Below are 26,888 nucleotides of genomic sequence, written 5' to 3'. Positions count from 1 at the left end.
ATTTAATTTTTGTTTAAATTATTAATGAATTTATATATATATATATATTTATTAAGAAAATAATTTGTAATTTATTTCAATTAAATATAATGATTAGATTAGTAATACTTTTTGTTAAATAAATAAGTTTTAATATATATAAGGAATTAGGAAAATTAAATATGTTCACCTGTCTAACAAGAATATGGCTTAATGACTTTAATTTTAGGTTTATCTGCCCAATGATGAAAATTTAATGGCTGCAGTATAATTAACTGTACAAAGGTAGCATAATCAATTGTTTTTTAATTAACGACGCTTAGTTGCCAAGCCAATACAAATAGGCACTTGAATTAAAACAATTCCTGCTTTACAACAAACAATGAAACAATATCAAGCAATGAGTAATTACATCAAACCTAACCTTCTTCCTTTTACACTTCTCAAATTTGTCCCATTCAAATGCAACACTTTAATTTCTTCCTAACAAAATATTTTCAAAATAGGGTACCAAAAGGTACAATTACCTTATTTAAATATTTATTGGCCTTGCAACTAAGTGATTGCGGATTTTTCAATACCATCCAATGATAAAATCAGTTGCCAACCTAATAAATAGAAGAAATTAACAGAAGAGATGGCTTTGCTAGATTTCTTTGCTACTAATTCATCCTCCAACGACTTATACTTTGCATATTGTACATATTTTGCACATTATATGCAGTCTTTATAACTTTAAATGTCCCATAAGTGCACCCCTTCCTTATTCTTCTCCCTTTTACACTTCTCAAACTTGTCCCACTCAAATGCAACACTTTAATTTCTTCCTAACAAAATATTTTCAAAATAAGGTACCAAGAGGTACAATTACCTTATTTAAATATTTATTGGCCTTGCAATTAAGTGATTGCGGATTTTTCAATACCATTCAATGACAAAATCAGTTGCCAACCTAATAAAGAGAAGAAATTAACAGAAGAGATGGCTTTGCTAGATTTCTTTGCTACTAATTCACCCTCCAACGAATTATACTTTGCACATTGTGCATATTTTGGCACATTATATGCAGTCTTTGCAACTTTAAATATCCCATAAGTGCACCCCTTCCTTATTCTTCTCCCTTTTACACTTCTCAAACTTGTCCCACTCAAATGCAACACTTTAATTTCTTCTTAACAAAATATTTTCAAAATAAGGTACCAAGAGGTACAATTACCTTATTTAAATATTTATTGGCCTTGCAACTAAGTGATTGCGGATTTTTCAATACCATCCAATAATAAAATCAGTTGCCAACCCAATAAATAGAAGAAATTAACAGAAGAGATGGCTTTGCTAGATTTCTTTGCTACTAATTCACCCTCCAACGAATTATACTTTGCACATTGTGCATATTGTGGCACATTATATGCAGTCTTTACAACTTTAAATGTCCCATAAGTGCATAAACATCCACAGTCCACTAATTGCATGCAGATTTCTATTAAATTCCCTTCCGTATATGACAAAATTCTGCCATTGTATATTCCATTACAATCCAACGATTTCGAATAGATAGATGAAAATTGTATGCAAGTTACCATCGCGAAAGCATAATTCACACCACTCGTGGAACCCGATCTAATCGGTGAAATTCAGCGAAAGTGTGAATAGCAGCGTGTAATTAAGAGAGAAGCATAGAAAATCAAGCGCCGTTTAATATGTCCTCGAATCTGTCCTATTGCAACGTTTCGAAATTCTGTTTCTTCGAAAAATTTACAAGACGAACACAAATTTCTTTTAAGTATACACAAGGGAAATTTTCCCCGTTATGACAATTCTTCTTTAAGGAACATCTATCCTCGATTTACGAATCACTAGAGTAAAGTCAGACGAAAAACTTGACGAATTACTCACCAGGTGGCCATTTTCTGCGAATGAAAATATGGCTGATGTCCCCGTTACCTCAGAATATTTCCATCAACTTGTTACTAAAGCCAGCGATAGTTTGTCTCAATTTGCAAACAATTTGCATTGTCAAGAAAGAACAATTTTTGTTTGAAACTAAGATGAAGAATTGAGGAACAATCCTCGCAGAATAAAATGTTGTCCACGAGTCATTGGAGGTTAGAATCTTGTCGATAGAGGAGTATTGCTGACGTCGAGAGGCTTTTGCATATTATGCATCGTTTCCTGTATTTATTAAATTCTTTGAAACAATTGAAAAAAGTTTCCCATTTACCCATCGAACCCTAAAATTACCATCGTTCCATAAATATCGTCACATCGTCCTGATAGGTCCTCGCTTAAACCATTGTTCCAGAGGTTCTACAAACTTCAATTGCACTCTATCAAACCATTAGAAATCAGAATTGATTAGAAACATTAGAAAATCTGGAATAAAACGAGCGATTTACACAGCCAACGATCGGACACTGTTTTTGAAACACCATACAGTGTATCCACGCTGCTATTATTTACATCTCACTAGCCATCCCTTCTGATCAGATTTCCGCCACTTTTCCGCCATTCATCAATCTTCGACAGGGGTTGTCGAAACATTTTTATCGAAGAACGTTCATCGGAACCGAGCGACGGACAATAAAATGAACAAACTGAGGACGAGAAGGCGAGAATCGTATGCCGGACACTTTGATCCACGCGACGCTAGCAGAAAGCGGCACGAGACGAGACGGAAACGGAGACGACGAGGGTGAAACGGAATCGGGAAGGAAGAGGGCTGCCATGGGCGCCCCACGCTTTTATAGCGGCCCATTTGGCGCAACAACGAGCGTGGAAAGTTCTTTTAGTGTCGGTCCACAGATTCCCCGAGCCGAAATATGCGCACGATTATGGGGTTCCGGATTATCAATTTGTTATACCGTGTTTATTATTCAAGCACCGGTTCCACGCAGATGTGCAGTTCCTCGTTGTAACGTGCTATCTATACGTTGTCGATTCCCGTTTTTACGGACGTTTGCCAAGTGTTAGGACTGCGGTAACTGTTATCGTAAATTTGTTAGGGTGTTCCTTCTTCTTATAGGGCGTATGCTGTAATTTTATTTGTTGCAGATTCACGGTACAGCCTGTTATTTTGTCAAGTGGTTTCATGTTCGATAAAGTTGAGTGTTGCTTTTTTATTTCTCTAGTTGGAAGATTTTCAGAATGTCAGGTTGCAAGATTCCATTGAATTCTATAGAAATTATTTTGGTATATAATTTTACAGAATTTGAATGTACAATAAATTTTAACAAAGTTGCACATCCGAAGAAACACTTCACAGTAATATTCTGACAAGGTCGAATGGCATTTTTTACTGAATTAATTTGGAACAGCAGGAATTTAAATCGACAACAAGAACGCGGAAGAAATCTCCCCTCTGAAACTTTTCCATTCTACTTTGTACAGCATTGTAGAGCAGCTGATAAGAAGAGCTCACGAGGATTTACGTCGAAGGATTGAACTATCGTTCGATTTTATGACCGAATCTACTACCCTGGCCTTCTGTTTTCGACGATTCAGCCACCCACGATCTTTCGAAATTTAGAAAAATCGAATTTCACAGAAACCATCGTCTTCTTTTCTTTGGTATAACGAAACGACGAGTATCTTCATTTTCGGTTGAATGAAATCGCTATATTTTCTTAAATTATGGTTTCTTTAATTATGTGTTGAACAACTTTTGAAGAAATTCCGAAGAATGTACCTTTTCAAACGCGTGCTTTATCCCTCGGTTAAATACGTTCTGCGTGATATCATAGTCTTAAGACCACCCCTCTGCTTCCCTTTCATCTTTCTTCTTTTTCTTTTTCGTCGAGCAAACGCAGTGGCTTCTAAGGAGCTTGCTGGGATTTCCTAGGAGAGTTATCTTTAATTCGCCGCGGATTTACTTGCCAATGAATCTTTAAATTAGATGCTCCTCTCTCTTTCACCAGTGCTTTCCTCTTTCCGAGACTCCTAATCGTTCAATCACCTTTATCACCGAATCGACTGAAACCTCGGCTACCTTCTTTCGCTAATATCTCTTCCCTTCGATTTCACGTGCTTCTTATTTCGATGCTGATTTCCCTGGAAGTCTACCGGTTACGTACAGTGCACTGTCAGTATTTTAATATATTTACTTTGTATGTGACTTTCAACAAAATATTGTTGATGAACATTTTTATCTTCATCATTTCTAAAAGAAGAAAAGAATTTCTTCTTATTGCGATGCTGATTTCCCTGTATGTCTGCTAGTTACGTACAGTGCACTGTCAGTCTCTTAACATATTTAATTTGCATGTGATTTTCAATAAAATTTTGTTGATGAACATTTTTATCTTCATCATTTTTAAAAGAAGAAAAGAATTTCTACTTATTTTGATGCCGGTTTTTCTGTAAATCTACTGATTACGTACAGTGCACTGTCAGTCTCCTAACATATTTATTTTGTATGTGACTTTCAACAAAATATTGTTGATGAACATTTTTATCTTCATCATTTCTAAAAGAAGAAAATAATTTCTGCTCATTTTGATGCCGATTTCCCTATAAGTTTACTGGTTACGTACAGTGCACTGTCAGTCTCCTAACATATTTAATTTGCATGTGACTTTCAACAAAATATTGTTGATGAACATTTTTATCTTCATCATTTCTAAAAGAAGAAAATAATTTTTACTCATTTTGATGTTGATTTCATTATAAGTTTACTGGTTACATACAGTGCACTGTCAGTATTTTAATATATTTATTTTGCATGTGACTTTCAACAAAATTTCGTTGATGAATATTTTTATCTTCATTGATCCAAAAAGAAGAAAAGAATTTCTACTTATTTTAATACTGATTTCCGTGTAAGTCTACTCATTACGTACAGTCTCTTAACATATTTATTTTGCATGTGACTTTCAACAAAATATTGTTGATGAACATTTTTATCTTCATCATTTCTAAAAGAAGAAAATAATTTCTACTCATTTTGATGTCAATTTCCCTATAACTTTTCTGGTTACATACAGTACACTGTCAGTCTCCTAACATATTTATTTTGTATATGATTTTCAACAAAATTTTGTTGATGAACATATTTATTTTCATTATTTCAAAAAAGAAGAAAAGAATTTCTTCTTATTTCGATGCTGATTTCCCTATAAGTTTATTGGTTACATACAGTGCACTGTTAGTCTCCTAACATATTTATTTTGTATGTGATTTTCAACAAAATTTTGTTGATGAACATTTTTATCTTCATCATTTCTAAAAGAAGAAAATAATTTCTACTCATTTTGATGTCAATTTCCCTATAAGTTTTCTGGTTACGTACAGTGCACTGTCAGTCTCCTAACATATTTAATTTGCATGTGACTTTCAACAAAATATTGTTGATGAACATATTTATTTTCATCATTTCTAAAAGAAGAAAAGAATTTCTTCTTATTGCGATGCTGATTTCCCTGTATGTCTACTAGTTACGTACAGTGCACTGTCAGTATCTTAACATATTTATTTTGTATATGATTTTCAACAAAATTTTGTTGATGAATATTTTTATCTTCATTGATCCAAAAAGAAGAAAAGAATTTCTACTTATTTTAATACTGATTTCCGTGTAAGTCTACTCATTACGTACAGTCTCTTAACATATTTATTTTGCATGTGACTTTCAACAAAATATTGTTGATGAACATATTTATTTTCATCATTTCTAAAAGAAGAAAAGAATTTCTTCTTATTGCGATGCTGATTTCCCTGTATGTCTACTAGTTACGTACAGTGCACTGTCAGTATCTTAACATATTTATTTTGTACGTGATTTTCAATAAAATTTTGTTGATGAACATTTTTATCTTCATCATTTCTAAAAGAAGAAAATAATTTCTACTCATTTTGATGTCAATTTCCCTATAACTTTTCTGGTTACATACAGTGCACTGTCAGTCTCCTAACATATTTATTTTGCATGTGACTTTCAATAAAATTTTGTTGATGAACATTTTTATCTTCACCAATCCAAAAAGAAGAAAAGAATTTTTACTTTCTTAAAATTTCAATACACTGACAATAAGACCGTAATAGTAGTTGTAAGTATCCTTCCTTATTCGATTTTAAATCTTCCAGAAATATTCACCATACGTAAAATTCAGACTCTGAAACGACAATCAGAGCAGCTCTCTCTTTCTCTTCGATATCACATTCAAAAGTAACACTCGATACTTCTAAGATCTAAATACTCAAACTATTACTTGGCAACTAAGTGACTGCGGAATTTGTCAATACCACCTAACGACAAAATCCACAATCACATAGTTGCCAACCCAATATAACAGCACCGATCCCAAACGTCTGACTTCCTTTCTGATCTCAGATTTAAGAAAATTCCTCAATAACCGTACGCAAGATTTAAACATTAAAACAGACAATTCCAAATATCCTTCTTCCTTTTCAATCTCAAATTTCCTTCAATCGTACATAATCATAGCAACATCCTTCCTCGTTTTCCATCTGAAATCTAAAAACTAAACCCACAATCCCAGCTGCGAATGGACATCTGTTCTCCCTTCCAGGCATTTGAAATTTACAAAAAAAAGATCTGCCTCCGTGGCATCGTCAACCACCACAACCCCCAACCGAATATCCTAACACCAACTCATCCGCCTGCAAATCTTCATCGGAAAATTTCAATTAGAAGCCTCGCCGGCTGTTCCTGGAGGACTCTTCCTGAAGACACGTTCTCTTCTAAAGACAACCCTAGTTTGCTTTCGGTGTGCGTCACTGTGCTCGCATTAAATTCCAATCTGTAACATCGACGTGCGTTCGTTTCCACGCTTCAGGCTACGTTCGAAGAAAATGGGAAGGGTGGACGACGTCTGATTAGACGAGTTATTCGGCTGGGGGCGCGAGAGGAGCAGCCAACCGATGATGCTTTGCTCGGTAATTCTTGCCGGATCCATGGCTGGCAAAAAAGGCCACGGATCCAACGGTGTTTTTCACGATGGCTTGTTCGAGGCGTCTCATCAGTCACGTCGCCGGCTAGCAAAGCGGAGGCGCCAGCCCACAAGACTCTCCTTCGAAACGCCGATGTGTCAATTAATCCCTGCATCCCCCGGGATACGACTAGGCTAGAGGCTGGATTATCATTACCCTCCTTGCTATCTCCTTGCAAGGATGTGCCACCCCGCCGATGAGACACGGTATCTTCCTCCTACGCCGACGGAGATGTTGTCTTCGTGGCAAACAGACAAGCCACTCGTCGTCACCCCTTTGCAATTAATATCGTCGCGATACTCGCCGTGTTCTCGCGATTGTTCCGAGAGGCCTATTCGAGTGTCGTGTGATAGTTCGAAGAATCTCTTCGAAGAAGAATTTGACAGCTAGTGGCGAGGTTCAGGAGATGCTTTTGGAAGCAGTGGATTTTGATGAATGTGCGTATGTTCGGTTAGTTTTCCTATGAAATGTATATAATAGTTATGAGAAACGATGATTAATGATGCTGATGAAATCTTCTATTTTAAATGATATCGGTAAATCTATGAGCAGAAGTGAAGAAATAATTGAAGAAGTTGAAGAAATTGAAGAAATAATTGAAGAAGTTGAAGAAATAATTGAAGAAGTCGAAAAAATTGAAGAAATAATTGAAGAAGTTGAAGAAATAATTGAAGAAGTTGAAGAAGTTGAAGAAATAATTGAAGAAGTTGAAGAAATAATTGAAGAAGTTGAAGAAATTGAAGAAATAATTGAAGAAGTTGAAGAAATAATTGAAGAAGTTGAAGAAATTGAAGAAATAATTGAAGAAATTGAAGAAGTTGAAGAAATTGAAGAAATTGAAGAAATTGAAGAAATTGAAGAAATTGAAGAAGTTGAAGAAATTGAAGAAATTGAAGAAAGCTTCAACAGAGATGTGTTTCATGTTGCATTGCATATTGTTTTACACGCATTCTGTGCAATTTTGAGTCCTCAAATTTTCCACAATTGTTTAACATTCGTAAATTGTTTAGATACAAGTTTTTACTATTTATTATTATTTGAAGTGAAATTTTTTACGAAGTGTGAATTTTCAAAAGTCTAATTAAATGAACGGCGATCGAAATTGTGATCCGATTAACAACGGAAAAAACGCGAAGAAACTGGGTATAATTCTTTAGTTAGATTTCCAGGTTGTTAGGAGCCATAAACGCATTGCTTGACATTTCATCGCATCTTCACGATCTAACTTTGTTGCCTAATTACAAAGTCCATGACAATGAAGTACATAGAAACAATGAAAATGTACTAACGAGGGAAAGTCTGGCAGAAAGAAACGGGAAAGTGCAGAATCAAATGAGCCTCTCTGAAAGGATCAAACAGAGAGCCTTTCCCCTATACAGAAATAACAAATCTTTTTCGATTCAACTATTATAAAACCCATTTTATTATTATTTATTAGTTTTTATTATAAAATCCTAACAAACTTATTTCATCTTATTTCACAATTTTTCTCTACTGGGTCAGTAATTAACGAATTTTCAAATGTAACTAACCTAACTGATCTAACCTACCTGATTCTGTTTCGTTCGTAAACCATTGGCCACTCCTTTGATTCTTCTAAATGAAACTAACCTAACCTGAGATTCATTTTGTTCGTAAAATAATATTAAGACTATCTGATAGTTATAGTGTGAGATATCAAATGGAATCTGCGTCGTAGTATTCAAAATATTTTTTCTTTGATCGAATAGAAGAAATAGCCAATGTTGTTGTGATCCAATTATTAATAAAAAATTACATCAGGTAAGAGAAATGCTCTAACAAAATGCTATCTGAAACTCACAATGAAGAGAGTGTTATAAATATTATTTTGCAGTATCTTCTGATCAAATTATTAATAAAATATTATGTCAGGTAAGAGAAATGCTCTAACAAAATTCTATTTGAAACTTACAATGAAAAGAATGTCATAAAAAATTATTTAACAGTGTCTTGTGAACAAATTATTAATAAAAAATTATGTCAGGTAAGAGAAATGCTCTAACAAAATTGTATCTGAAACTTACAATGATGAGAATGTCATAAAAATTATTTAACAGTGTCTTGTGATCCAATTATTAATAAAAAATTATGTCAGGTAAGAGAAATGCTCTAACAAAATTCTATCTGAAACTTACAATGAAGAGAGTGTCATAAAAATTACTTTCTAGTGTCTTATGATCAAATTATTAATAAAAAACTACATCAGGTAAAAGAAAACTCTAACAATATTTTACCTAAAACTTATAATAAGCAGAGTGTCATAAAAATCATTTTGCAGAGTCTTGTGATCAAATTATTAATAAAGAATTATGTCAGGTAAGAGAAATGCTCTAACAAAATTCTATCTGAAACTTGCAATGAAGAGAATGTCATAAAAATTCTTCAACAGTATCTTGTGAACAAATTATTAATAAAAAATTATGTCAGGTAAGAGAAATGCTCTAACAAAATTCTATCCGAAATTTACAATGAAGAGAGTGTTATAAATATTATTTTGCAGTATCTTCTGATCAAATTATTAATAAAAAATTATGTCAGGTAAGAGAAATGCTCTAACAAAATTCTATCTGAAACTTACAATGAAGAGAGTGTCATAAAAATTACTTTCTAGTGTCTTATGATCAAATTATTAATAAAAAACTACATCAGGTAAAAGAAAACTCTAACAATATTTTACCTAAAACTTATAATAAGCAGAGTGTCATAAAAATCATTTTGCAGAGTCTTGTGATCAAATTATTAATAAAGAATTACATCAGGGAAGAGAAACCCAATCCTCTAACAATATTCTACCTAAAACTTGCAATAAACAGAGTGTCATAAAAATTCTTTAACAGTATCTTGTGATCAAATTATTAATAAAGAACTACATCAGGTAAGGGAAAACTCTAACAATATTCTACCTAAAACTTACAATGAAGAGAGTGTCATAAAAATTTTTTAACACTATCTTGTGATCAAATTATTAATAAAGAATTACATCAGGGAAGAGAAACCCAATCCTCTAACAATATTCTACCTAGAACTTGCAATAAACAGAGTGTCATAAAAATTCTTTAACAGTATCTTGTGATCAAATTATTAATAAAGAACTACATCAGGTAAGAGAAACCCAATCCTCCAACAATATTCTACCTAAAACTTACAATAAACAGAGTATCATAAAACATAATTTAACAGTATTTTGTAATCAAATTATTAATAAAAAAAGAAACTACATCAGGTAAGAGAAATCCAATCCTCTAACGATATTACAACAAATACACTACCCTGGACATTTTGTACATTTTTACATCTTGCGAGTATTCTTCACACTTTTCTACACCTGAATTTCCCACAAACGCGTAAGAACCAGTAGCCCGCTTGTAATCGACTTCGTCTCTGTGCCAAACATTTTACATCTTAAAATTTCCACATAGAAGGTCGGGTCATCGCGAAGGGGTGTCGTCCAGCGTAACGATAAGGTCCAGCAAGAGAGGGTTGGAAGGCAAAACGCGACCAGGGGGAGGCAAATAGAGTGACAGAGAAAGGGAGAAGAGGTAGATAGAGACGACGAAGAGAGGATCGGTGGCAGAGAGCAGGCCCCGTGAGTTATGGCCGTCCCGACGCTCTCTCCCGTTGGCCCTGGGCTCAATTTACAGATGATTCCGCGTGTTACCGCCTGGCCAACGACTGGTTAACCTTCCTGCCGAACACTTAATCTTCCGACGTGTCCCGCGACCGAATCGGCCCGCGACTTTCCACGGATAACCGAGCCGACGACAGAGCAATGGCCTCGAGATAAATGGAAACAGAACACGGTGCCTGTTTTGGCTCCGTTTGGCCCATAAACTACTGGCCACCCCTTTGATCGCGGTGGCGGTGCGCGACCTTGCGTCGAACGACCGCGTCGGGGTCCTCCGGCGTAGATTTATTGGTCCTCGATGGGACGACAATAGCCAACAAGTTGCTGGAAAATGGATCGTGGTCCTACTCTGCCTCCTGTTTACGTTGATGCTACGTCAACTGGACAAAATTTTACTTGTACTAAATCAATTTACGTTATTCAATTCTATCAAGCACATGTTGCAATTGTGAAGCAGTGATTGTTGTTATGTTCTTGTTATAAGAATTTGAAATTCCTTCAGGGACAACCTGCATTGTTCAATTCTATCAATTTTGTACCACGAAGAAATTACTGTTGTTATGTTGTTTCTTATGAATTTTAGAAATCAGGATGTTAATATTACGTCAACTGGATGAAATTTTAACAAATCAGTTACTAAATCAATTCACATTATTCAATTCTATTAAGCACATGTTGCGATTGTGAAGCAGTGATTGTTGTTATGTTCTTGTGATAAGAATTTGAAATTCCTTCAGGGACAACCTGCACTGTTCAATTCTATCAATTTTGTACCACGAAGAAATTACTGTTGTTATGTTGTTTCTTATGAATCTTAGAAATCAGGATGTTAATATTACGTCAACTGGATGAAATTTTAACAAATCAGTTACTAAATCAATTCACATTATTCAATTCTATTAAGCACATGTTGCGATTGTGAAGCAGTGATTGTTGTTATATTCTTGTGATATGAATTTGATATTTCTTTCGGGACAACCTGCACTGTTCAATTCTATCAATTTTGTACCACGAAGAAATTACTGTTGTTATGTTGTTTCTTATGAATTTTAGAAATCAAGATGTTGATACTACGTCAACTGGGTGAAATTTTACTTTCACTAAATAAGAACCTCTTTAATCAATTTTTATTATTCAATTCTATCAAGCACGTGTTGCAATTGCGAAACAGTGATTGTTGTTATATTCTTGTGATAAGAATTCGAGATTTCTTCCGCGACAACCTGCATTGTTCAATTCTATCAATTTTGTACCGCAAAGGAGTCACTGTTGTTATGTTGTTTCTTATGAATCTTAGAAATCAGGACGTTGATACTACGTCAACTGGATGAAATTTTACTTTCACTAAATAAGAACCTCTTTAATTAATTTTTATTATTCAATTCTATCAAGCACGTGTTGCAATTGCGAAACAGTGATTGTTGTTATATTCTTGTGATAAGAATTCGAGATTTCTTCCGCGACAACCTGCATTGTTCAATTCTATCAATTTTGTACCGCAAAGAAGTCACTGTTGTTATGTTGTTTCTTATGAATTTTAGAAATCAGGATGTTAATATTACGTCAACTGGATGAAATTTTAACAAATCAATTACTAAATCAATTCACATTATTCAATTCTATTAATCACATGTTGCGATTGTGAAGCAGTGATTGTTGTTATGTTCTTGTGATAAGAATTCGAAATTTCTTCCGGGCCAACCTGCATTGTTCAATTCTATCAATTTTGTACCACGAAGAAATTACTGTTGTTATGTTGTTTCTTATGAATCTGGGAAATCAGGATGTTGATATTACGTCAACTGGACGAAATGTTACTTTAAATCAATTCACGTTATTCAATTCTATCAAGCACATGTTGCAATTGCGAAACAGTGATTGTTGTTATATTCTTGTGATAAGAATTCGAGATTTCTTCCGCGACAACCTGCATTGTTCAATTCTATCAATTTTGTACCACAAAGAAATTACTGTTGTTATGTTGTTTCTTACGACTCTTGGAAATCAGAACATGTTCTGATATGGTACGTATAATTAGGTGCATTTTACGTGTATTTCACGGAGATGGGAGGCACCTGGGATTTTTTAAAAATATTGCTATATTTTGAGATATTAATAATTTCAAATAATTGAAGTTTATTGGGAATAATAGTGAAGATTGACCATCCAAAGCAGCGTTTATCTTTCATATTTGCTATAATTTCGTCCGAAGAATTTGAAGAAAGCACAGACTTTAACAACTTTTTCGATGTTTCGAGAAGAAAGTTCACGGAATCGTGCGATCAAAAATCGCACGTTTCGCAATTCCATTAATTAACCAGAAGGTCAGGCTGGCACAAACAATAAGTCAATTACACCGCTATCGATGCTCATTCGTAACACGATCCTTCGGAATTACAGCGTTTCCTGTTGCACAATTTGAAGACGACGATTGCTAACAACACAGGAAATTGCGTTAACCTCAAATACAACGACCTCGATAACAATTTTTCCTCAGGTTTTAAACCTTTCGAACAAAGATGCTAATCAACACGCAGCAGTTAGACCCAACAAAAAACACATGCTAACTTTGTAAGAAATTTAACAACCGTGACCAAGGTACACCACACTTCATTATCATCAAACCATCGACAAATGTTGAAGACAACCAGATGAAAATGCTAATGCCTCGACCTGGACCGAAAGATCCAGCAAACCAGAACGAATGACACAGTGGTCGAAGATTCGAAATTCTGCGCAGCATGTGGATTCTCGTTCCGGAAGGCAATAATTCACCCTCAATTGAAAGAGTTTTCAGAAGGCCCGCATGTGTTAGCCATCGGTCTATCGATTGTCTGTGCGGCAGGCTCACGTTTCGCCCAACGATACATCATAATTTGCCGGCGAATGTTTACGAATGCTTGGGAAACGCGCGGTTTTCGCACGTGACGAGGTCCAGATGCCGTCCCGTCGAGAAAAGGAGTGGCTGCTGGCTGTCATTAGCCGTCGGACAACGGGCACCCCGTGGTGAGCCGCAACGTGTCGCCGGACAGACGTTCCACATACATGCGCTACAGGAATCATGGCGTTAATTGACTGGCAGTGCGGTAGCTTCATCAGTGGACTGCGGATATTTATGCAATTTTATATTTTCACCAATGTAATTAAAAAAAATGATATCCGAATAGAAATTCGTTTCTACTAATTGCTATTAATTCCCTGTTCAACACACTTTATATACAGTTGGGTGGAGAAATTAGCGGACAGATACTAAGGAAGTTTCATTAAATATTACTTATTATTTAATGTAACAAAAATAAATTTTTAATAAATAATCTATTTACTATAAATATTGACTATACTTCCACTGACTATATTCGTACTCCTAAGTTTCCTAAAAGTGCATGAACATTCGCGGTATATTCATCGTTGCCTGGTCGATGGTTCAATTACCCCATGAACTGTTATGGTGACGTTTGTGGGTGTTGGTAATTGCCCGGTTAAATGGAGTAGCTTTCGGTCCGATCGGAGGTCTGTTAGGGGTAGCGAACGCAGGATCTAGAAGACTATTTCCACTTGTGTTTACGAGCTCTCTTCTGTAATTGATTTAACCCTACAACTGCACACCATTAAATGTCCTGTCCGAAGTGAACAGAAGGTTGATAGCTGTTGACGAATGACGAGTCGCTGATCTTTCTTCAATGAACGTTCGTGCTGAACAATGACACGTTCGTTAATGTATAAAAAGGGGTGGTTTTATGTTCCAGTGGTCTGATTCAAGATTAATATATAACAGTTGTAATAACGATGGGAAAGTGGAGGAATATTAAGGATAATTGTAAGGCTCTTTGGGTCACAAATGAGGGATTTCTGGGGTTGCAAAGCCGCGTGCAGTAAGAATGGTAATCCTATGGGCTCGCGTTAATTGACTCGAACGTTCATCGATTCTCCGCTACGACACTTGGACCAAACGATCCCCTGAAACGTCCTGTAGGACCCTCGTAATTGATACTGTAACTTACATGGTACACAGTAATCGTGTCTGTCGAATTACAAGTGGGGTGCCTTTTAGGTCCATTCATCTCAACGTGCAACATTGTATCATCATGTGGCACTCATTTAGAATTGAACTCTGCTCTACTTTATCCTCTAGATACTATCGAATTACCAATATACGTCTCTGTTCTGAATCTCTTTCCATGAAATAAGTCAGGACTACTGTAACAACACCTACGCAATGAAATACTCTTACGATCGAATTACAAGCCTATGCTCCTGCTTTTCAACTGTTTCTGACGAGAAGCTCGAAAATCTCGTGATGACAAAAGTCCGCCATTTTCCAAGACCATTTCCAATTTTCACCATTCTCACTTGCTTACCTTGTTGGTTGCTTTTCCTCGTAGTCTTCTTCTCTTTCATCCACGGGTACTCGGGCACGTTGACGGACGGATCGGCGACCCCATGAGGGTCCATCATAGCGTGGTAGCCAGGATGATGGGATCCAGGGCTGATGGATCCTCCGGTTCCTGGAGAGTGTTGAAGGCTCGCGTCGCCAGCCAGCTGGGGCAACGCGGTCATGAACTCCGCCATGGAGGGTTGGCTGTTGATGAAGCCTGTCTCCGCGGAGCCGCATGTCGGATCCATGGCTGGGTGATGTGTCCCGTGCGGGGGCAGCCCGGCCGGGGCACCTGCCCCCGCGGCCACCGTGGCCAGCCAGAAGCCACCCCCTCCGTCGTTCGCCAGGACGGGTGTCGTCGGCCTCGTCTTCACGCTCGCGATCTCCTTGCCCGCGTGGACCAACGCCTCGAGCTGCCTTCCGGCTGGCTGCACGCTGCCGCAACCGTCCAGCTGCGTTGGATCCTCGCAGTTCTCTTGCTCACGCGACGACAATTGTTGTTTGCCTTGCATAGACGAGGATGCACTTTGTTTTTATGTTCTTCCTTGCTTGCGTAAGGACAATGGGGCAGTCTGGTTGAGCTATATCTTTTATTGTCTGTATCTTCACTGTAACTGACGAGCTTGGTCGAGCTGTGCCATCAGAAACACGAGAATGATATTACATCCTGAAAGAATCCTTCGCACTGCAGTTTCAGCATACACCACGAGTGATAATCGCGCGTTCACTTAGCACGAGCAATATATCGCCGGTGATGGAAACAGAAGGACCCTGGCCAGGTCCAACCCGTCGTTCACGACAGCTGCTCCCACTCGGTGCATTCACGGGCCCATTCCTCGGTCGAGTTCACTGCAGATCGAAGCACGACGGCACACAGAACACTCGCATGTCCGCGAAAACTCACCCCGTAGCTATCACACCTCGTAGCATCACATAACCTGGTCCGTGCGGCTGAACCACATAACGCGAAAGCACACTTTCACAGAGGAAATCGCTGCATCGATAAACAGACGTTACGCTAAATCGGCAGCACTGAGACTGGCGCGCACTCGATCGCAGACACTACGGCTGCCAGGAGCGTTCCGATCGCCCGGAACCCAGGCAAGCAGGCAGGCAGGCAGGCAGGCAGGCAGGCAGGCTGGCTAGCTGGCTAGGCAGGCGAGCCAGCGAGCGCAATGTACACTTGCCGAGTGACGTGATGGAGGAGGAGAAAGAAGCGGAGGTGGAGGGGTTCGAGAAGGGCAACGCCGGAGAGGTGAACCGTAGCCGACAGAGAAGGTAGAGAGCGAAGGAGGGAGGGGGAGAGGGAGAACTGAAGAGAGAGCGAAATGGAGGGAGAAAAAGGATGGGTAGGAGTCGCCTTGGAGGATCGAGTTCGATGGTGGCGGAAGCAAAGGGTACACGAGGGGTGTAGAGGGGACGGGGGGAGATTGCGACTCTCTCGGTGACTTCCACTCGAGGCTAGCACCCTGACGAATTCCACCGCGGCCTTTTTCGCTTCTCCAATGTTCTCCGTGGCGTGTCTCTGTTGTTACTGCTGTCTCGTTTCCTCCGTGGAGCAGGGGGCCTCGGCGGTTGGTGGCCCAAGGGTTCTTCGCGTCGTCGAGCGTCGACTCTTTCTCGCCGCTGTGTGCCACCGTGCTTGTGGGAGAGACACGTGACCGGGTGCCAGTAGAACGGATCGACCAATGGGATGGCGGTATCGCAGCGGCGGAGGCACAGCCCTCCGGCGTCGTAGGCGGGCTGGCCGTATCGAGGTCCGAGGGCACGGAACCGCCAGGGTACAACGAACAGACACTGCGTAGCTGTACCTCTCTGCTCGCCTCGACGCGGCAGTGTGGCCGAACGACTCTCCGCTGTTCGCTGCCACGACCACGAGGCCGACTTGGGCGGTCATGGATTCCGGCGCAACTGTGGGCGGGACGCGCGAGCGCGCCACTTCCGTCGACACGCGACGTGGAGGGGAAATTATCACGTGCTCGACCACGCGGTTCCACTTCCTTCGGGGGAACGGCCGAGGAGAAGGTAAAGATCCGACTGTCGAAGGATGGCCATCGGCTCTTCGTTCCGTGAAATGGATTCTTGGCATGCGGATGAGTATTGTGAGTGGTAAAGCTTGTGGAACGTTTTGCAATATGTTTCTCCGAAAGAATTCCATATGATTTTTCCACAGTCGATTTTCTAACCTCCATCGCAAGAATCCAACGATCGGCCTATTTTCATGGAAGTTAATTATCAGCTATGAGCTTTTTACTTTCTTTCCAGTTTGTACGTTTCATACGACATAATTAGTAGCGGTAAAATTGTTTCGTGAACTCGTGCAGAGGTAACTGTGCTATTGCGGCAATAAAGTTGGAAATCCGTCGAGGCTTTCGCCTAACCTAACCTCACTTAACCTTACCTAAACATACGACGGCCGTTTGTATTGTAAACACATTTGCTTGGTTTCAAACATTTTTTCTTTTCTTAAACGCAGAGGTTTATCGCTTTATTACTTCTGTAATGTTCCACTGATTGGCCGCAAGTGCCGTGTATTTGTTCCTGGTTTTCAGCATCCGTCGCTACCTGTAGTACCCTACTTTTGTTTTCATTATGTCCTCTTTCCATCAAGCGTGCTTTCACTAATTACTTTTTCTCCCTTCCCCTGCATCTCTGACCACCTAGTGATGTGCTTAACATCACGTATTTCTTCATTCGCCTGTAACGTTAATTGCTTTGATAAATAACCCAAACAACCAGCGGCTTTTCGCAAAATGGGTTTCAACAAGTCTAATTTTTTACTTGCCTGTCTTTGTATTTTCCGAAACAAGGACGTGTGATAATTCGTTTGAACCAATTCTCGTACAACAATAATGAATTCTATCTCGCAATGGTATTATTTGAATGGTAAATAATCATAGGGAAAGACCCTATGCAGAACAGTCGATCGAGAATTTGGAATGCGATCGTCTGACGTTTAACACTGTGAAAACATTGCTGCAATCGCTAAAAGTGACGAGAAAATCGTTGAGAATTTTACGAGGGTAGTAAATTCGATAGTAGATTGAGGGATGGAACGGTGTAGATTCGACGTTGTCGCCACGGTTTCCGGCCGCTGGGGGCACCGGCTGGTGTTACGGCGACTTGCCATGGGGCAGTTTTGATGACAGATTACCCTGATCCGCTTTGTGGAGAAGCTCTCATTTAGACAGCCGGTTTGATCGAAAACTTTGCCACCGTTTTGCAGGAACAAAAAATTCGTGCCACTACCCTCGTTGCACGATGCAGATGAATTGCTTGCCACTTCCTTTTTTTCTCTGCTTCTGTTGCGTTGAAGATACCATGGAATAATAAGCGTTTTCTCAGGGTGGAGCAGAACATACTGTAAATTCAGGTAGCTACAGAAATCTTTTATTACGTGGGGAAAAAAAATGATAGATGATAGCAAAGGAAATTATTTTCGTTTCTACTCTTCCTAACCTAATTTCACGACTGTGTGATCAAACTTTCTAAACGAAACGTCTGGTAAATGAATATTCGAATTCCAGTAAAATTTACCCTTCCAATTAATCTTCTAGATATCAGAGAAATTTCATTTTATCGGTAGATTGTAAATTGTTGAAAATGACAACGTGAATTCGTGCTCGCTTTCCATATGCAGATGCACTAGTTACAAAAAAACAGTAACTAGAAGATCGTTCTAGATACAATCGATAGACTCGATCGATAGTTTTAAGATGTCCTTTTATTTCTCTTTTTTCCCCTAGTTCATGTAAGTGTGTTCAATAAAGGTTTTTCGGCTTAGAACGGTGTGTTAGATTTATCCGTACAATATAGTAATAACTATTGTGATCCTACCTCTGAATATAGAAATAACAACATAAATTTATATTTATATTTATTTATTGTAAATAAGCAGTTGTCCAGAAAATTGATGCTTGTGTACTCGGAAAGGCTGACCTATGAAACGTATGCTTTGAATATGTATCGAGACGTATGCAGCAGCGGGTTAGAATCGGGAATTTTCGCCACGGAGAGAGCGAGAAAGAGTGAGATTGAAAGGGCGACAGCCGAGTCGTAACGCGAACGAGGGCGCGGATGGCTCAGAGCGGAGAAGGAGAGCGAGAGAGCGCGAGAGAGAGAGGGAGGCGAGCAGCCGCCACATCTGCCGCCAGATTTAACTATACATTACAGACACACGATATGTCAAAGTCCTATACTTCATATCGACTCCGCCATTTATTAAAAGTTTCATCGCGCGCACCGTGCCGCTCCGTTTCGACCCCTTCTTTCTGCTGCGCACCGAAAGAATATAGCAAGGATGCTCGAAATATACGAACGAAAAGTTCTCCAAAGGAGAAATACGGAGGATGCAAGGGGTGGCAGATCTCCGAGTCTCCCGGCACTCTGAGGATCTTTCTTCTTGCGATCGATTCGAAACTTCGATTCCTTACGTGCGTCGATATCTCGCTTCGTAAAACGGTGCTTCGCCTTTATATTTTAAATTGCATTTTTAAACTACGTATCATATTTTATTGCTTTTTGGAGGTAGTAGCTGATGAATGTCCTTTTTTATTTCAATTATCCTGTTTTCTATGGCTTTATATTTATATCCCTTTTAATCCCTTGCCATATAATATCGAGGCATAGTGGTAGGTTATGGTAGGTAGATTGTGAGTGTTTGTCTTAAATTTATATGTAATATTTTAAAATTTTATTGCAAACCGTGTATTAGAGTAGTATGAAAAATAGACGTAGAATTAAACAAATTCTTAGATAGTGGAATAATTGCGAATATTTTTTACCGAGATTCAAGGTTCATCTTATTGCCAGGCTTCTTTTTTTTTCGAAAACGTAGATCGAAAAGAATTTTCATCGACACCGTTCCGCCATTCTATTTCAGCTGAGAAATTTCCTCTTTTTTCGCAGTTACGCCGCGTGCTCGAATCCACGAACGTTCGCGCTTATCTTATCTCGGGCAAGCTTAATACTAGAAAAATGGGAGATTCCAAGCGAGGCCCCTTTTTACGGTACTGGAATTTCTGTCTGTCAGTTCTCTCCGTTTCCTCCGGCTGCCACCGATTGCGAAATGAAGTTTTATATTAAGCTTCGACTTTCCTCTTTCTTCTTCCCTTTTCCTTCCTTCGTCTTCTCCCTTTCTCGGCTCTCGCGCTCGCTCACCCCCTTCGCCCCTCTTTTTTCCCTACCTCTTCCACTCTGCTCCTCGCACCCCTTATATATTTACGTACCGATAGATCGTTATGTCGGCGTTTGCATATATATTGACACCGCCATACCTTCCGCCAAGACGCCTAATATATAGGCTATCGAGTGGCATAAAGAGACCCATGTACTATGTTCAAGCAGCTCTTTCAGTGGGTTTGCCTAGTGAAAACCTTGTACTCTGAAACTATTTTGCGTACATGGAATTTCATTTCGATCTTTCCTTTATCTACACACTTTTGAATTTTTCCAACTCGTTTCCTAAAGAACTGATTTTTTAGTGATTGATATTTTAGTTTACTTTTGCTACAAAATTCTTTCTGAGAAGCTTGAATATTTGAAATTTAAGAATGTTTTGAATTTAGATTATTAATATTATTTTAATTATTCGAGTGTTTATTTATTATATCTATTAAATTGCCAATTCTAATTTTAAATTATTTCTTTCTTTACGACAATTAATTAATTAATTAGGAATTATTAAGGACAGAATCGGATGCTGTGCTTCGACTTACAAACTATTTTGTGTACATGGAATTTCATTTCGGTTTTGTTTCCTTTATCTACACACTTTTGAATTTATCCAACTCGTTTCCTAAAGAACTGATTTTTTAGTGATTGATATTTTAGTTTACTTTTGCTACAAAATTCTTTCTGAGAAGCTTGAATATTTGAAATTTAAGAATGTTTTGAATTTAGATTATTAATATTATTTTATTTATTTGAGTGTTTAGTTATTATATCTATTAAATTTACAATTTTAATTTTGAACTATTTCTTTCTTTACGACAATTAATTAATTAATTAGGAATTATTAAGGACAGAATTGGATGCTTTGTTTCGACTTAGTCGGCATCACAATCGCCGGTCTTAAAAGACAGTTTTCAATGTGGTTCACATCCGCCATTAAAAATAAACCATCTTTCGTCGCCATTTTAGCATGGTCTGCCAGCGGGGTTCGATCTGTCAATCACCGGATCGCTGAAACGAGTCCTCTTCGCAAGGGAAACTTTCGCCCTTCGTTCACGAAACACGACACCCCGCCATCCTTTCTAACTTTTTCCTCTTCGACATTCGAGGTAAAAGCGAACTCGTTAAAGACTCCAAATAAAATCGTCCTTTTTTCTCTACCCCTCCTTTCTCGCTCGCAGGCCGCAGCAAACGTTTCAGTTGCTCTCCACGTCCGAACTTCGTGGAATTGTCATTCCTTTCCCTTTCAGGGTGCACGGCCAATGTGTTTTAGTTATCCTATGTGAGCTTGTGAATAAGCGTTAAAAACGTTCAAATGAAATAGAATCGTATTTCATGTTTCTTCTCCACTTCACTTTCTAAAATTATATGATTTTTATCGTCAATGAATAACATTTTGAAAATTGTAATTAGTATACGACTGAAACAACAGACCTTAACCCTTTGAGCGCTGCGTTGTCCGACGTTAAGCGTGCGCCATGGACGCTCCACTCTTTACAAAGAAGCACACCGTTGAGCAAGTTGAGCAGACTGAATTTTCATTGCAAAATATATTGATTGTAACTAAAATGAATTATATATTGACCTTAGAAGCCTTAATAACCATTTACTTCATTAAGCAATAATAACATGAACAATATCAAAGTTTGAAATTATATCTTTTAAATTGAAAACTTAATAATTCCCTATTGTATGGTAAATCTCAAAGCAGAGTTCCATACATAAGCCAATGTTACATTTTTTGCGTTGGTAACGCGAGTCAGTTCTGCGATTATGTTTAGTGCAAACAACGCATCTTCGCCGTGGAGAACGTTTATTATTTTCTTTAGTTACGCAGGATGTAGGGAAATGCCTCTCCGTTAACCGAAATGGAAGGTCGTCCGAATGAACCCTTCCTCCTTTAGCCTCCACTCTGCGCGATGGGTATTTCTGCAAAATATTTTTTACGAGAAGCAGATGAAAATTTTCTAATGTTCCAGTTTTATTATTAGCGCGTTTGTAAAGAATATGTGCTTTATATATAGCGAGGTCTAAGAGGTGGAAAAAATATATTTTATACCGTTTTGCGCTTCTTCGAACGCAGCGAAGTGAAGTCAAAATCGCATCGATTTTATCAACTGCGCTCGTCAAGGCATCGTAGTCCACTACACACTTTGCTTTTCGCTTTGGTTTGATAATTAATTTTTTTCGTTTCAACGAAATCATCAGAATGTCAGAATCCATACGTCCCTTTTATCACGCCACTTTTAGCCTAAAATTGTTATGATAAAAATGTTAGGTTATGTGAGAATGTATATATGCGTGCATAACCTAAATTGAATGGTTGTGTGAGAACGCATATATGTGTTCATCGATATGATACATCAATATGAATATTATATATATTTTTGCATATTACACGAAATTTGTATATTTCTCCGCTTTCGAAAACGTTCGTAATCTGGTCATCATTAAAATATTAAAAAAAATATGTCTAATAGTATAAAATTAAAAAGTATCTATAACGTAGCAATAGTAAATTATATTAAACAATTTGGAAAGTACTCACATCAATAATAAATTATACAACGTAATTTTCCATGTAATTGCCTAGAAATTTCGATTGCAAATTTTCCTAAAATACGGTGCAACGTGGAGCAGCTACCATGAATCATCAGGTCACGAGAAATCTTTGTCAGTAGGGTTGCAAGGAGAAACTGTGGCGAAACTCGGGCAGAAACGTCTAGTCGCGCCGCGTATCAGCGGCGGCCAGGATATAAGCAAATTAAACATGCATAATTAAAACGAAATAGCGACGTTCCTTGCGTGGCGCGGCGGCGGGGCACGGAGGACCTAAGGCGAGGAAGGTCCTCGTAGCAACATCTGGCCGCTATGAAGTATAAAGAGGCATGCGATATCATCCGCAGTGAATGCTTAATTAAAACCTCAGACTCTGGCACCGAGCTTCCCCTAGTCGCTCGCTAATCGCAAGAACTGCCACTCCCGTTCAACCGGGGTCCTCCTCTGTCTTTCTGTCCCTCGTCTTCGTCCTTCCATCACGTGTTTTCCTCTCTTTTCCATGCCAGACTTCGTCGATTGGGTATACGAGCTTCGATTTCCAAGCTGAAATTGAGAAAAACGGTTGGTTGGTGACGTTAGCAGCCTCGTTTACAATGCTGTCTAGAAGCTTTGATTTAGTGACATGAGGTTAACTTGATTCTAATGCAGAATATATTTGTTCAAGATTGTTAGAATTCTTATTTCAAATTAATACAGAATATTTACAAAAATCTTTGCTTGTGAAATATTTTATTGAACATGAATTAATATAATGTTTAATCCTGCAATATATTTTTATAAATTGTAATATTTTTAAAATTCTAATATATCATAAATATTTTCATAAATGTAACTGAAACGATAGAATACAAATAGAAATTCGTTTCATCCTCTGAATGTTACAGGTTAATATTTCACTTTATATATTTTCATTATTATACACATTTCGTATATTTCAATTTCTCATAATCGCATAAATATCAGCAATCTACTTATATTATCCACGTAATTACCACTCCCAAATAAATTGTCATATTAATGAAGTGGTTAATTATACGTGTTGGTTTATTAAAGACACCAGTTATAAAATAATAATAAAGTAATAGACGATTATATTAAAATCACTTTCAGTACAAGTACAAAGATAGTATACGTCGTAATCGTCGCTCGCTCAATGCTACTGTTCGACTGTATGACTCGCTATACTGATTGTACTACAGAGCACGTACATTTATTAGGTTGGCAACTAAGTGATTGCAGGTTTTGTCAATACCACCTAATGACAAACTCCGCAATCACTTAGTTGTCAACCCAATATTCAAGAAACGACATTGTTCCAGAAAAACGCTACGTTTATATTGAATTCTAGTGAATAAATATATGGACATCTACACTTTAACTATAATCTTCGTCAAATATATTATTTCACTTTCCTCATTTCTAAACAAACGTTCTTTCAATCGTCTACGCTGAAAATCTGCGAAATATTAGGTTGACAACTAAGTGATTACGGGTTTTAGCAATACCACCTAATGACAAAATCCGCAAACACTTAATTGCCAACCCAATATTTGTATCGATCGATGGTATCATAAAAACGGCGATAATATTTTGTCCGGAGTTCGTTTACCTTTGAATCCAGCAAACCAAAACAACGTTGCCACTCCAAAGCACAACAATACGAGTCTCTCGCGACTCGAATCTTCCATTGACTCATGTGCCACTACACTAACATTCTTGTAAACATTTTCGATCGACGATATAGTGATCGATTCAGCAAGTCTCGTGGTTCCTCATTGGAAAGAAAGAAACGGTCCATCGGAGAATCTTCTCAGGGGTGACTGTTACAAAAGAGAGAGGGATCTCCCCGCGAGAACGCCACCCTGGAACAAATCTACCCCGGAGGTATACAGGGCAGGTCTAGGGCCGACACTTGGCGCAAATTGCCCCAGTAAGTGTAGTGCATTAATCTTTGGTTTGGTTTGCTCTCGGCCACCGCGTGTGTTGCGGTGGCCGCGTTCCTCTCGTAAACCCTCGACACGCCGCACATCCCGAAACCTTTTTGGTATTTCTCTTGCCACGCCGCGCGTGTCGCCTCGTTCGTTTCTAACTGTGACCAGCTAGTTCCTCATAAGTGCTACATGCACGCTGATGAGACATCGATGATGGTGTTTCCAGCTCCATCTTCAATTTGCCCGAATCACTTTTATTGCACGAGATTAATGTAGGGGTTCTGGTTGTCGGTACTTATTGAGAAGCGGTCGAAGGGTGAGATGGAATTGTATTATTCGTATTTAGATTCGATGATTTACCTTATAAGACGTAATTGATAGTTCAATTTTCAAAAATTTTCTTCTAATTAAGTTTTATCCTATTCGATGTGAATTTAATTTACACTGCAAGTTAATTCTATCCAATTAAATTTCTATTTTCCTTCGTGAAAAGTTTCAATTTTCTCTCACTTGCATTAACATTTACAGAAATTCGAATTAAGATAATCAAAATAACGAATTCACTTAATTAACAAATTAAGAATGAAGATAAAACGTTTGCAAAATTGAACTTATTCAGAAGCAAATGCTGTCACGAGATTGCAGAATGTTTCCTTGCTACTCAACCCTCTGTACAGTTTTCAACCCGTTCTTCAGTGGTCACTGAATCCCTCGAAACCCTTTTGTCCTTAACCGGCCACCTTAACCGTAACGTGCGCGCACTTGTCGCTCGAAGGAACGTGGCCGGAGGCTGGTGTTGCGTAATGCGAATACCGTGTCGCATTCCCGGAACTCGAGAACCCGAGAAACCCTTCTTTATTCGATTAAATAAATTGCGAGCGATTACGTCGACCAGGCACCGGCTAATGGAACTCGATAGCCGGTGATGAGCAAGGGTAATTAATGGTTTCGATTCAATACCGTTTTGTATTTATTCTTCGCAATTGTTCCTTTGTTTTCTTTTTTCTTCGTATTGGGTTGGCAACTAAGTGATTGTGGATTTTGTCAATACCACCCAATGACAAAATCCGCAATCACTTAGTTGCCAACCCAATATGAAGAAAAAAGAAAACAAAGAAACTACCAACTACCAACCCAACAATCTTAATTAATTAATTTTTCAAAAACGAATTTTTCTCACTTCTATCAGTTGAACAATTCATTGAAAATAAATCAACGATACAATTAACAAAGTCTTCGATTCGATTCTGACAGAAAACACATTTATTCAAGATACATTGCAGTATAGAAATCGTTACGTTCCGAAACATAACATAACCTTACTGTCATAATGACTTGACAAATAGGGATGGTGCATAATAGACGCACAATGTTTTTTCTTTTATATTATTTTGTCGAATTACGCTACGATTCATTTCCTATTGAGATAAACACCGCGATATTTCACAGACTTGGTTTCACGTTTGTACGAAGGTGCACTGTTGTAAAAGACACGTTTGCGAAAGAAAGACACTTTTCGGACAACCTAATAGATTACTTTGCATAGAATCTCTGATGATGACAATAATGTCTCTGAAAATTGACGACGATGTACGACAATTTCTGCATTTTGAGAAAATTTCAACTAACGCTCAGAATAGTTCGCAGGTTATTTAAGAATTCATGCAAGCATAGTTCGAAGCAGTACGATTAGCAAGTTCCGTCGATTGCAACGTGCTGTTCGAGCCACGAATGGAAGTGGTATACCGGGGTATCAGAAAGTGCGGTGGGGGCTGCTTGATATTAGGCGAAATCACTCGCCGGTCTATCCACGTTGGTGTTCCCAGATTGCAATATAATGACGTCGTAAGTCGACGAATAATTGTGGAAATTTGTATATTCAGCCCGCGGGACTCGCTGTGGCCTCGATAATCCGTTCCTCGAATCCAATGAATCCTTTATGCCGCGACTGAACCAACCCGCACTTGGCTTGCATGATCCTTCCATGGAAATGCATTTCGCGTTCTGCGGGACACTAGCCAATTTCCTTTGCAATCAACGGCTAGAATTGCAAATTTTAGGTTGTAGCATATGAAATGACCAATTTTTAGAGAGTCATGCTTCATTGAAGATCAGAAAGGATTAGAAAGCGTGTATGTATATATTACAAATACTAAAAAAATATCCAAGAAAACGTATTTAGTTTCGATAAAGTGAATGTACGATTCGTTTTATATTCCTGCATCGTGTGGTATCTCTCGAAACAGTCGTCTATTTGCAAGGCCGGTTTAACCGAACGTGT

The 26,888-nt window shown here is 38.3% G+C and overlaps 1 protein-coding gene and 1 long non-coding RNA gene across 2 annotated transcripts in view; both read right to left on the bottom strand.

Annotated features, from left to right (window-relative positions):
* LOC139996864 (uncharacterized) overlaps positions 1-16,208 on the bottom strand; it is a 75,049-nt gene extending 58,841 nt beyond the window's left edge. The window contains exon 1 of the mRNA XM_072021374.1: positions 14,929-16,208. Within this exon, the coding sequence (XP_071877475.1) occupies positions 14,929-15,457 (529 nt within the window). The 5' untranslated portion in view covers positions 15,458-16,208. The remainder of the gene's footprint in view (positions 1-14,928) is intronic.
* Positions 16,209-22,182: 5,974 nt separating this feature from the next.
* Positions 22,183-24,508, bottom strand: LOC139996919 (uncharacterized). Its single transcript, XR_011802447.1, has 3 exons — positions 24,286-24,508; positions 22,666-23,219; positions 22,183-22,368 (listed from the first exon to the last, which is right to left on the bottom strand). It is a non-coding gene; the product is annotated as an uncharacterized lncRNA (long non-coding RNA).
* Positions 24,509-26,888: the final 2,380 nt, after the last annotated feature.

The sequence above is a fragment of the Bombus fervidus genome, chromosome 19 (genome assembly GCF_041682495.2).
Source record: "Bombus fervidus isolate BK054 chromosome 19, iyBomFerv1, whole genome shotgun sequence".
NCBI lineage: Eukaryota > Metazoa > Arthropoda > Insecta > Hymenoptera > Apidae > Bombus > Bombus fervidus.
The sequence above is the reverse complement of the archived record's forward strand: the minus strand, read 5'-3'. Positions and strand labels throughout refer to the sequence as shown.